Source organism: Lampetra planeri, chromosome 1 (genome assembly GCF_965212315.1).
Source record: "Lampetra planeri chromosome 1, kcLamPlan1.2.h2, whole genome shotgun sequence".
NCBI classification, from domain to species: Eukaryota; Metazoa; Chordata; class Hyperoartia; order Petromyzontiformes; family Petromyzontidae; genus Lampetra; species Lampetra planeri.
Genome location: NC_136107.1, coordinates 8,353,544 through 8,367,128, shown reverse-complemented (window position 1 = coordinate 8,367,128; position 13,585 = coordinate 8,353,544). Strand labels below are relative to the sequence as shown.

Here is a 13,585-nt window from a genome sequence, read left to right as displayed (position 1 = left end):
GGTGATGGTCTGACCTGACCCCAGACAGGAATTTGAACTCGTGTAACTGCCCTGTCAACAACTTCTTGTGGAAAAGAGAATGTTACACAATGTAAAAAGTGGCTCAATGGCAAGGGCTCTACCGATTATGCAATTCAGCTATCGACTTATATCTTCAGTAAGAATATTTCTCACATGCCTTCGTGCAATTAGTTGGGCCTTCATTATGACAGAGAGCACACACTGCTGGCCATACTATAGGGCTGCGTTGTGCGTGTGCTATGTCTACCCCCTCTCAAACCTTGGCAGGCGCAGACGAAGGAGAGTGGCACGAGGGCCAGATGGATGAGACGAGCAGCGCGCGCTCGGCAGCGACTGATGAGGGTCTCGAACTGTCTCAGCGCCTCTCCGAGAGCATCTTCTCCGGCCCTGAGCTTGAGGCCGCCGGGGAGGAGCTGGTACTGAGCTCGAGTGCACGTCTGCAGGCCGCCACAAGCCGGCTGCTCGACCTGCTTGCCGAGCTCTCACGACAGGTGACTGCACGCAAGTCCCACCCCGAGGCGTGTGCTGTCTGTGCTCTCCCATGGCTCTGCACTGGTGGAATCGGGAGTGGTGGAGCCGCGTTCACATGCGCAGCTCTCTTAGTTTACCCTGGGCTCTGCGTTCGCTGGGTGTTGTGGACCTAGTCCTGGGGAGGGGATGTGTGAAAAATGTGGTGCAGGGAGCACTAGATTCACGGGCCAATGATTGCTATATCATCCCCAGGTGTGGCACCCCCACATAAAACTTCACTGGTCTGGAATTAACAAATCTTATGTTGAGACCCAGTGGTAGTGAGGTCAATGATGTTTTTTGGATAAACCGTGGTAGTGGTGCATATTCAACACATTCCTGCGGAGGGAGCTGGTAGGAACGTTGGGTTGCTCGGTCAATGGCCAGGGTCAACGTGGTGTATTCCGCAAATATGGCCGACTGTGAGGGTGGGCACAAGCCGGTGTGAGTAGGTTAAACGTTGAGTTTTATAAGGGCACCACGGGGTGACCAGCCCCTCCCCACCCAGCCCCATCCCCCACCCAGCCCCACCCTCCCCACCCAGCCCCTCCCCACACTCCCCTCCCCACCCAGTCCCTCCCCATCCTCCCCTCTCCACCCAGCCCCACCCCTCCCATTTTTGGATGCACGACGGACGGACACAATAATCCCCTGTGGGCTGGTGTAACCAGGAGGTTCCTACCAGTATAAACTAGAGCTATGGAGGTTGGCTAGTGGATATTCCTGTGCTGCATCTCTTCAGTCTGCTGTACTGCGAGGTGGACAGGAGATGGCAGCACAACAATTTGGTTCGTAATCCATTTCTGTGGAACGGAAGTATCATTAATTATTTGCATGACACACTACCACTCTCCTTTTGGTTTCCTGAGATACGATCTGCTCAATGAACTTTATTAAAACAGAACATGTATATTATAATATTTTAAGTGTGGAAATGTTCTAGTTTAAAAAGAAAACCTTTCTTTGAGACCAAGACTACTGTGGTTTGTATTCTGGCTGAAGAGCCTGTTAATGTGATAATAAATATTCATTAGCAGTGTGCTGCAATCGAATATAGCAGTGTCCCCCTGTACGAGAAGCTAACAAGAAATTGGCCAAACGTCCTCATGCAGGATCATTTTGAAAAAGAGTGATAGGCTTTCCTGGATGAATTACATTTCTATTGTGAATTGTTATGAATATGTGAGCTGAATCTACCACATTTCATAATGGCATACAACAAACTAATAATTCATAAATCCAAGCTTTTGTCTAAATTAGTATATAGACAATGCTGTACTGCGTTGCACGTTCTTAAATTGTGATGAAAAATGGGATTGGCTGCAGAATAGGAACAGGAACAAAAATCCCATCATTTAAATTGGCCCACTTATTTCAAATGACATCAGAGAATATTTAAAGTTAACTATGAAGAAGACGGTGCAGATTTGTATGGTTAATATACCAACTGTAATAATCATGGCGGTCTTCCAGATTCGAAGTATTTAACCTTTGCTGCAATCGGCAAACACGCTACCTTTGGGCAAATGTCGCCGCCCAAATATCTTCAGTGAAACATTTTAATCAGTTACTTATGGAGAGCATGTGATGATTGAATGTTTTTTTTTATTGAGCCCCTTTGCATGGGCGAGTGAAAACAGAGATACTAGCCAAGATGGGTATGTTTAGCAATCTTAAATAATATCGTTATTATCAACATCAGCAGTCATAGTCAATCCACTCCTGGATATCTATTATGTCTGCATAGATAGTTAAGCATTCAAGTTTGGTCTCTTCCCTAGCCCCATTGCAAGATGTGTCGCTCAGTTACCATGTTAGATTGAGCGCCTGTGTGTGTATGCATGCCTATATCAATGTGCGTGTTTATGAGTTTTAGGGAGGCACGGGTCTCCGTGTGACGTGGTGTTGTGTGCGCACGTCTCCTCGTGGCAGGGGAGCTGTAATTGTACACGAGTCAATGGGCAGTGGGGGAGGTGTTTGCAGTAATGTTTACACTTGTGTCGTACCGGGAGACGAGGGTGTGTCACTTTGTCAAGAGCGTCAGCGCATGAGCAGTGCTGGTGCGGTGTGGGGAGATGCCATTTCATATATATACTCGCACATACTCGTCTGGGGATGATTCAGTGCTGCGACTTGGACACTGTCGCCTTGGCCTTGCCAAACAGCCAGTGTGAGACATTGCCTGAAAATGGGTGTCATTACAGTGTGACGTAATGAGCTGCAAACACGACTAACGGAGCCACAATGAAACCAATGTATAGTGTAGGCTCACCAAGGAATTATGATCTGGGTATGCATGTCACTGATCATTTAGCACATTCATCGTGAAGAATTTCATTCAGCTTTTTGAACGGTTTTTTTGCTGACATTTAAATTAGGCGTTCCTCAAAGGTTTTTGTTAATCTAAAATAGAAGTTTCATCAATGAAGATAACAACGTAACATTGTATGACTCTCAATGGAGGTAACAAGCAATGAGTCTCTGAAAAAAGACCCCAGCGTGAAGAGCAAGAACACCATGGAAACTGTGGCTATTCTGAACAACATGGACAATCTCAACGTTGACAATTTAGTCATGAGTAGAAAATTGAGAACTCTTCACAAGACTCTGAGAAAAACGACAAAATGCAGCCACCAGACAGTTGGTGACAATGTGGCATGGGACAAGGCTGTGGCTGATGGTGACACTGAGGGCTGTGCAGGAGAAGTTCTTGCTCCAGGGTTTTGGCCTGAGGGCAGTGAGCTGGAGGTGTGCGAGGTTGTCACACGCGTACCACTGCCCCCTCTATGCTTCAACTTGAATGGGCATCATCGGCTGGGAGGGTCGACGACAGAAGCGGGCGCCAGAATCTGCCTGTACACGCGCTTCTCTTCCCACTACAAACCAAGCATGGGATATGGAGTGCGTGTGATCTCCAAACTCCTCCTGCCGTGCCCCCCGTTCAGGGTGAGCGTCTTCTCGCCCACTGTTCGTTTGTTTAAAAAAAAAAAAAACTTTGGGAAAGTTATCTTCGTTAATGCACAATGTGCCAACCCTAGTCCTTTGACAGTAGATATTTACAGGCATTGATAGTTTGTATTGTATATGCAGCAGTGGTGGAATAGTCAAAAGTTAGTGTTGCTACTCTGACAAATGTCGATCAGTTCTCAGCTATACTGGTGGCCCTGAGTCTGTTGTGAGATTTTCAGATTTTGTGTTGAAGACCAGGGCAACCACGGTTAACTTTACCAAAAATGGTAAAAATATTATCAACCAATTTTAAAAGAATACAATTGAACGAGCTGAATGACAGTCATGATTTGAGTTCACAATATTCAAATTGTAGTTGAATCTGCCTATTGCAAAGCTAAACAAACCTCTTGAAGCTGGATTAACTGGTGATAGGATCTCTGGCATACTGTAAATAATGAATGGCATGTTGTACATGTTATTAAAAGTAAGCACTCATATTTAACTAACACTATTAACGAATCATGAATAGCTATAAACTAAATATTTACAATCTAATAACGGGTGGTGGCGGGTTTAACCATCTAACCTAAAAAAAACTGTATTATAGATGATATTGATCGCGAAAGCCTATGTGTTTAACCAATCTAATAACACTTCAAAAATTACTCCTGTACATTTTGATGAGTCAATTCCCATCACCGTGAGGCAGAGGTAGGAGGCTGAGGTTCACTGGATGTGGAAGACTCAGCTTATGTGAATTGAAATTGTGTTTGGTAGTGTGATACAATAAAAACACTGGGAAACTCAAAAGTGCAGAGCAATTAGAGAACCATAGAGAAGTTGAGCGCACCCCATTGTATGGGATCATTGGAATCTGTGGAAGGCGAATACAGGTATATTTAGATCCATATTTGTGTCTGTGATTCCAGAACAGATTCGTTGTTGTTAGTGTAAATATTAAAAGGTGAATATGAATGTCCTACCTAAGAGCAAATTGGTGTTGGTGACAATGATGATACAGATGAGCACACAGAAAATAAACAAACTAGATAGGGTGCCTGTGTAATTCGAATTAGCATTAGTTCTGAGACGACTAGAAGCAAAGAGGGAGGCTCAACATGTGGAATAGTTTGTGTTTAGTTAAATCAGGGGTTCTCAAATATTTCCAACTGGATGCCTCATTATGCAACCAAAACATTTCCGATGGGGTTGTGGGGAGAGTGGGATGGTGAAGCGCTTTCCGTAGACCATATTGTGGCTTTGACTGGGGGCAGGAGGTGGTGTCACGCTTACAGATGTCATGGCATTGATACTTATGAGTGGTCTGAATGCAAGTAAAATGTATTTGCCCAAAAGATGACCTCTTTCAAATGCCAGTAGAAGCCCCTGGTGGTCACCCCCGATGGTTTAAGACGGAGGATCTAACCCAAGTAAAAGCCTCGTCTTCTTTCCATGATATTAAGCTGCGGTTGATTGAGTCATTGCACGTTTTGGGAGAGATTGCTCCATACTGTAATGTGTGAATGTGAGCGTGGACCATAGATGTTTGCAATGTTTGTGGGTAGTTTGTGTTGATTTATTTAATTTTAGAGTACGCTAATTGGGTCATCAATGCCATCCATATTTATTTTTGGTTACATTTGTTAACCTTGGTGGGGGGGGGGGGGGTTCAGAAACTGATAAAAGAGGAATTTATTGTTCGTAACAAAAATGGAAGTGAACCACATACTTAAGCCTCTAATTTCTTATCCCTATTTTCATTTATTCATCGGGATTGCTGTTTCATCATGCTAACCTTTGGCCTTTTTGTGATTCATTACATTCAAATGGTGTCTTTAACTTCCGCAAAGCAGAAGAGTTTTGCTCAAGAATTTAGCGTTTTCTTTTTTGTAATACTCATTTGCTCTCCCCATGCTTGTGAGAATAGAATGTCTAAATCAATGCACAACTAGATTATAAACATTTTGACTGTACTGCCTTATACAGGCAACTCATTGCCCTGCAGGTTGGTGTCACCCACAGATGTATATGTCTGTGTTCCACCAGCCCCTCTTTCATGTTGTTGCACTACAGGCAATTGTCATGTCCAAGCAATGTCAAAACGAAGGGCCATTGTAGTTTGGCTATTTTTTATGTGAGTATCACATCAATTATCAATGTCTTTATGCTTAAATTAGTGTGGTTAGGTACAATAAATTTTATATGTCTGCGTTGCGGATCAGTGTGTCTGTAGGGTGACCATTTCTCAAATAATGTCATGGCAAATGTCAAAGTGTCTCCTTTCTCAGTTGAACATGGGGTGGCACTCTTTTTTGTTAGCTGTTGAGGGAAATTCCACATTTCAATGGTGGGTGCCTGTCTGTTGATTTCCACAAAGTGATACTCATTGTATTGCATTCAGAAGAGGTGGTGGCATTCATCAATCCCAAACTGGGATGTGAAGTTGGAAAATTACGATAGTCAGTTGAACACTCAGCCACAATTCTACTGTCTGTAGACACAATCGGATAACATGGTGCTGCTGATGTGGGTTTGCTCACTGCCCTGAGCTTTGTCCTGTAGCCATACTAACCCCGGGCCATTGTGGGTGCAGCTGGAGCAGGCACGAGCAGCGGAGACGGAGCTGGTGTCGGAGTGCAGCCGGCGCACGCATGATGCGGCAGGGCTCGCCGAGCGACTGGCTCATGAGGCCGAGGCCCGTGAGCAGCTGGCACTGGAGCTGCACAAGGCAGAGGGTAAGGGCAGCGGTGCCCCGGTCCTCCAGCACACAATCCCACACACACAACAACAACCGCTGTTTGCCACTGACGTCACCATGGCGCTTGTGCCAAGCGAGGTGCACCTTAGCGTCAAGGTGCACCACACGCACAGACACTCACAACAATAACCGCCATTCGTCACCAAGTGGCTGTGACGTCACCACAGCACTTGTACCTGGCTATATGCACTTGAGGATCAATGGCAGTAAATTACAGGTTAGGCCTAGGTGTTAGGACTTAACTGACGGAGATGACTGTCAGATGCACCACCTGTGCTCCCCATTGTGCCAACGTACTGCATTTGGCCGTCGGGAGCTCTGCTCATTGTTGTGAGTATTACTCCTCCACCCTCTTGATGATGGAGGGATGCTGCCTCCAACTCCCCAGTAGCTTGCTTCATGAGCCTCCTCCACCGATCTTGACACTGCCTAGGCTTGACATCACTCTATCCCGAAGGCACTAGAAGCATGTCAGATTCTTCATCTGTCAAAATGTTTTTAATCCAATACTTTTTGCTTGGCAGTTGGCCACTGAGTCATTGCTATTGTCTTAAACATATGCTAATTAACACTCCACAAAGTTAAGATCTCCACTTGAGATGTACTGTACAGTTTTATTTTATGGGGAATGTGAAGCTCGCCATTCAAAGCCTCATGAATGTTTTTTCAGTCCGCAGATGTCGGCTGCCTTTGTGTATATATCACCGTGTTATCTTCCTCTTCTACCCAATGTACTGTGTGTCACTTATTTTAAATTGCTTGATAACTATAATGAGCGGTGGAACGCTTTCCTCTGAATTTGCTTGTAGTTTCGATTAGCTGTTACATGTAGCTCCTCCTTTATTAGATGCTTATCTTGTTAATCTTGCATTGTGAGTGTCTTCTCATTTATTCATAAGACAGTGTCAGTTTTTCAACGGTTTATTCACTAGATAATATGGTATCGACTGTCAGTCTTTTGTGCCTTATTGACCTGGTGCTTGTGGGCATGACAACAAGGCCGTACACCAGTTCTGTGGTTTTCATGGCAGCTGCAGTAAGATACCTGATGTTAGCTGCTGTCCATTTTACCTCAAATTATCAAGCCATCGATGATTAAAACAGCTACTCAAATGTGGCAGCTTGATTTCTGCCCGTCACCAAAACATCATAGAGATACAGTATTGTTTTTCTTAATTTTGCCTGGCCATGCTAAAATATGCCTTTACCGAATCACCCCCAATACACCCGATCTCATTTGTTGATAAAAAAAAAGCTGGAAAGCCAGCATGTAAAGGGGGCCTTAATTTGTTTACGCAGTAGTACAGTTGCCTGGATTGTTGCAGCCACTTTTCTGAGACTGGTCAGTTACAGGCGGTCAATGACAGGTCCACTCAACATATCAGTGGACTGTGATGAGAATGCACAAGGTTCAGCACACTGAGCCACAGCGAGCATTTGGAAAGAGAAATTAGTTCTATAAAACCAATTAGGGAAACGTTATCCCTTACAGTAGAAGCCTTCAGTGCTCATTTCCCAAGCTGCTGATCCTCCTCTGGTGTCTGCTTTGAATATGCAGAGGGTCTGTTGTTTCCACAAAATAATTATTGTCTGGGTATTCAAGTCAAAAAAACGTCAACGATAACTTTGTTACCAAACTCTTAGATGCAGCAATGACTATCATTGAGTGAGAGAATGACCCCAGGAAATAGCGTTCCTTCATTCAATACATCGGTCTCACGCAGCACCATACAGCACTCCTCCATGTGCCTTGACAGCAGATTTACACATGGCAATTACGTTGACAAAATGAGAGCTGAGATAGGTTGAGTGAACTTAACAAATAGGTTGATTAAAAAAAAATCTTCACTTGGTTGTGGCCAGGTTTAAATGGTAAACATGCTACTGTTTTATTATGAACGGTGTTGTGGCTGACTAGAGATATATATTACAAAATGAGTTCTGTATAAATGTAACATTGAACTGAATTATTTGTTTTTTGGGGCAACAAAAGTATCTTGTTAAGAATGGTCAATTGTAAAGAAATAGCAAATACTGTACTGTATATACATCAGTAGTGGCCTGGTGTTTGCAAGGTGCACAAGCACGCAAGAAACACACGGTGTTCCTTAAAAACAACAGTATAGCAGCCTCCATGCACGTTAAGTATAAGAATTTTAAGAATGCGGCATACGAAAACTGTGCTTATAAATGCTTTGATCAACGTTCAGATTGTTTGCACAAATTAAACACTGGCAGTCATGGATGAGAAGTGGAAAGGTAGTTGGGCATGCTAGGACACGTCGGCCGTATCCAGCTCGCAAGCAATATCCTCGGTGGCTATTTAACTTCCTGAGCAGGACTTGTAAAGAAACTGAATCTAAAGCACAACATCCTGTCCCTCTAGTGCTGGGAGAATAGCTGCATTCTCGGGTTGCTGTGTTGCAGGGAGGTCTCATTTATGCAACAATGAGCGCAAACTTGTTGCAAAAATGCTCCTGGTGGTAGTTCAAATAATGTGTTAATATTCAATTCTGCAAAATAAGTGTTGTGTATTTCAAGACACCCAATGCGTGTTTTATAACTCTTTTATGTTCAAGTGTCTGCAACTCACCATTACAATGCAGGTATTTAAAATTCAGCTGGGTGGCACGGAGATGGTGAAATCTTATAAAGTACTACGATAAGGTTGTGAGTTCCAATCCCAGTGGGGGTTTGACCCTCAGCCTCATTATTATTAATATTTAACTAGGATGACAACTCCTTGAGGTTTATTTGTCATTTCCAGGCAGGTCCTAGCTAGTTGCCAGCGATTCATCGCTTCTATTTCTCATCACAGAGATTTAACGGGTTCTCAAGTGCAGCGAGTTCAGCCCATTCACCATTGCTTGTACAAATCAAGGCAGCCATGCAGGTCAGCTTGAGACTTTTCTCACCTACTCATACTATTCTTGGCAAGTTGCCTTTTGCATCTTAGATTATTGGCTATTTACACCAACCAGCCCCTAATAATTGTGAGTGTTTCAGTTTAGTTTATTCATCTCATATGCACAAGTGATGAGCTTTTATCCACAAGTGAGGAAGCTAGTAAAATTACATCAGCTAGTCTACATTGTACACCAGTAGCACCAGGTAACTCTACATAACCTTGGATGAACTTGAGCTGCTCCATTGAGTTCCTTAAGAAGCTCCCAGCACACGGAGCGTAACATCGGACATCATGCCAAACAACGTGCATTACAACCTAAATATTATCGGAGAGCAATACAACACAACCATGCAAACCTGTATATTATCGATTGTAATTGCCTGTTTGTGCTATGTGCCTCCATGGTAAGCAGAGCACTGTGGCAGATACAGGATTGCAATTGCCCATGTGTGTGCCAGTGTGTTTGCAGGTCTGCTATGGGGAGCGGTAGTGGAACGGTTAGCGCACTGCGATACGAACCCGGCAACCCGAGTTCAATTCCCGCTCATGGCCAACCAGAAATGATTAGATCTGAACCGGTCCTGGGCCTCCCCTAGGTCGATTCAGCCTCAACTGAGTACATAGCCACTGAGGAGACAAAGGGGGTTGGGTGTAGTGCTGACCACCCACCCCCTCGTGTGCTGTACAGGCCCTCATAGGTGCTCGCGAGCAGCACTTACCCCAACAGTCTGTTAAGGCTATACGGGATCTTTGTCTTTTTTGCAGGTCTGCTGGAGGGCTATGTCGCGGAGAAGCTCTCGCTGCAGGCGGCGCTGCAGGAGCGCGAGGCGAGCGAGCGTGCTCTGGCGGGCTCCCTGGAGGCGGCGCGTGGCCGTCTCACCGAGCTCGAGACGGAGCAGCAGCAGCTGGACGAGGAGCGCCGCCTGCTGGAACGGCAGAGGCACGCAATGGCCGCCTCCGCCACCGGCGCACAAATGGGTGAGGGCTCATCACGGGCACAGGATCACATCAAATCACAGAGTGCTCGGCTATGTAGTAAGGACACAAGCTCAAATTGCATGTGAAGGTTGACTTGGCTCATTATCTTTATAGGTCAGGAATATGTGTACCACTTTTTGGGAAAGTCGTCTGCTCTGGAAATATTTACCTCCTCCACCCCACTCATCTCGAAAATGGAGATGAGCTCAGTCCCATATTCATTTGTGCAGGGACACACTTCGACTGAACCTGGAACGATCTTGTAATGCTCTTATTTCCGATATTAGGAAGCCACTGGAGCTGTACACTTTTAAATCTACATTGAAAACTAAATTTTTTTTAACACCTATTTTGTTAAGTTTGTTGTCTTTCCCCCGCACCTCCCAGTTAGCACGGTTGGCTACATATGGTGCAAAACAAGTTCAACATACATTCAAAACAAAAGCAACTGCGGCCGTTCTCTGCTAGGTGGCAGTGATGTAGCTGTGGTATTCGTGCGAGAGTACGTGCACTTTAAGGCCATACTGAGCGATATATGACTAGCAGACATTATATATGGAGACAAATTCAGGATTTACAGGGCTCTTAAAATGTCATAGTTGCCATTTTGCCACTCAAGGTACTGCACCTCCTTACACTTTTATAAAACACTACGACATCCTGCACTTCTGCATTGCACTCTTTGCAGGCAGCAACACAGCGAACGGTCACCTTCACACTTCCTGCCTCATTCCTCAGCATTTCCTTTATTTCCTTTCCCACTGGATTCAGCCTTGGAGTTGTCTCGTTTACCCCTGTTTCCTCTCCGTGCCCCGCGCACTCTGTCCTCCTCCCTCTAGTGAGCGTGGGTCCCGGTGATGGTTCTGCTCCTCCAGGTTGGTTTGGCTGCCGCACGCAGAGGTGTCCCTGGCCCGTGCGTGCCCTGCCAGTTGCTTCACGTGAAATGATTGCTCAGATCGAGACTGCTCACATTGACCTAGTCAGCCAGATTCTGATGAACGCAATCCTTCCCTTAGTCACCATTAAGTTCCCTTACGGTGGCTCAGTTGACTGATTAATGAAGATTCTGACCTGGTAGTCGTTAATGAGGCAGTCCCGAAACCTATCCTGCCAATGTAGCCATCATTTTATTGGGTTTGGTCAAATGAGTACCACATTGAGGGAAAGTAAACAGTGGTTGTCTTATGAATGGTCTTGCCACCGCCATATTAATGTGTGATTTTATCTGTAGTCAACCATGAGGGTCCTGTGCGTAATGAATGCCGTCCCTTGGCTTTTTTTCTTCCTTGAATACCACAGGCCTTTATGATTGGTGCATAGGTAATCACACACTATTTTCTCGTTGAATCGTTAATCCAGTCACGACGAAAGAGTTGTTAGCAAGAGTCGTCCACTCTTCAACCATGTGTGAGCAGTCTGGTGTGGTGGTGGTGCGGTCCCTAAGTGAGGCATGCGTTATGCAGTCTCACTGCCAAGTGTGTGCTCAGCAAAAAATACATCTGCCACAGGACTGGGCACCAACGCTATGGAAACTGCCTGCCACTAACCGCCCGTTGGTGCTTGAGCTGTCCTCTCGGCCTGCCGATGCTTAAGCTGTGCTAACACGCATGTGCTGAGGGCCCCTGTCGCTCACCGCCTCCAGCGTCCCTCCACAATAAACGGCACGGACGGAGCGCGAAGCTGCAGCCTGTGAAGTTGGAGGCTCAGTTTGTTTACTAACTTTTGGTTTTGTTTCTCTATTTGTCTCATTCATACTCATAACCATTGTAACTTTCCGTCACTTTGGCACAGAACAGGAACAGAGTTTGTTGTAATTTGTCAGGGTGTAGATGTGTTGCGTAGAATATATGTATGGAAATGATTACTCTTTTTATTATCTCAGCGGGTGGCAGAGAATGTAACTCACAATTGGTGGATAACTCTGCACATTGCTCTGTGGTTGATCAAATCGGACTTACTTGGTGGTAAGTAAACTGCGGTTGAGCACTGAGAGTCTCTAATAATGCACAGGAGTCTCTGGGATAAATTGAACTGTTAAGATGGAGTGAGATGGGGTGTATCCCACCCATCTTCAAAATGTTTACAACCCCCAGGAATGTCAGTAGCATGCTCTTGACATTTTCTAGGCTCATAAGTCTGCAGGAAAACTAAGTTTGTCTGCATTGTTAAGGAGACCTATTGCATGTTAGTTACTGTGCAAAGTTTTATTTCTGAACGTATTGTTAACAAGTGCATTTTTAATGCAGTGGCTCGTACGATTCTCTAGAAGCTGTGTAATCACTGACAATTGCCTGCTATGCAAAAGTGAAAGAAAAGCGGCCGCTTTACTTGCACATTCTTACAGTGTGAAAAGCGGCTCAGATCCCAATAGTTTTGTGCTAAATTGGATAAGAAAACAAGCGAGGATTACAATAAAACTATATCCACAGGAGTAATAATCAGGGAAAGCCGTTTTATTTAAAAATCTCAATCCTATTAGATAATTGAGCATACATAAAAAAAACTAATTTGCTACTTTTGTTCATAATGTACCTATCAGTGTTGTAAAGTCGGTTTTGTTTGAATACGCTCGCGCCACATGTTTCTGTTTGACACGGGTTGGTGTGCCCACAGGGCTCCTGCACGAAACGGAGAAGATGGCTCAGGAGAAGCGTCGGGTGGAGCAGCAGGCCGAGCGGGGGGCCCAGGAGCTGCACGGCCGTCTGCGTGCGCTGGAGGTGGCGCTGGACGAGGCCCTGGTGCGCAATGCGGAGCTGGAGAAGGAGCGGCATGCTGAGGCCAGCGACCTCCAGCAGCAAGTGCTGGCGTTGGAGAAACAGCTGAAGCACCACCGGCAGTTCATGGAGGTCAGCGCCCAACTCATTGTCGCGACTCCACTCTTCATGGAAAGATGTTCTCGCCTGTCACATCGTGTCACGCCTGGCAATGGCTTAACAGCCAAAACTCTGCAAATTAGACTCGGAGCCGTTTATACCTGTTCAAAGTTGGCTCGTTTAAGCAATGTTTAGTAGACAGTGATTTAGGAAGTGTGTTGGCCATTGGGCAATTTTTTAGGGCAACTCCTGACCTGTCTGTTGTCCTACAGTTACCTGAGAAATATTTTTTTCATATGTATATATATTCCAGATTTGCATTGGTACAAATCTGTACCAATGCATGACTGTGCCAGTGGTATAAATTAGAACAAGTTTGATTTGCATTGAATTGCGCATATAGCATAATACATTTGTGTTTGGATATTGTTTAGGAACAAGCGGCAGACCGCGAGCATGAACGGGAGGAGTTCCAGCAGGAGATCAAGCGCCTGGAGGGGCAGCTCAAGCAACAGAACAAGGCAACGCCTGCAGAGAGGGCCAGCCGCGAGGTGAGTTCCAGCTTCGTGACGGCACTTCGACCTCACACCAAGAATGACCTGGGTTCGATTCCCGAATCGGGTGCCTTTCTGTATGGAGATTCTA

The 13,585-nt window shown here is 45.3% G+C and overlaps 1 protein-coding gene across 1 annotated transcript in view; it reads left to right on the top strand.

Annotated features, from left to right (window-relative positions):
• LOC144723223 (uncharacterized) overlaps nt 1-13,585 on the top strand; it is an 84,687-nt gene that overhangs the window by 40,000 nt on the left and 31,102 nt on the right. Inside the window, exons 23-28 of the mRNA XM_078601783.1 lie at nt 289-512; nt 6,077-6,218; nt 9,915-10,127; nt 10,967-11,002; nt 12,741-12,973; nt 13,375-13,491. Coding sequence (XP_078457909.1) covers nt 289-512; nt 6,077-6,218; nt 9,915-10,127; nt 10,967-11,002; nt 12,741-12,973; nt 13,375-13,491 — 965 coding nt within the window. The remainder of the gene's footprint in view (nt 1-288; nt 513-6,076; nt 6,219-9,914; nt 10,128-10,966; nt 11,003-12,740; nt 12,974-13,374; nt 13,492-13,585) is intronic.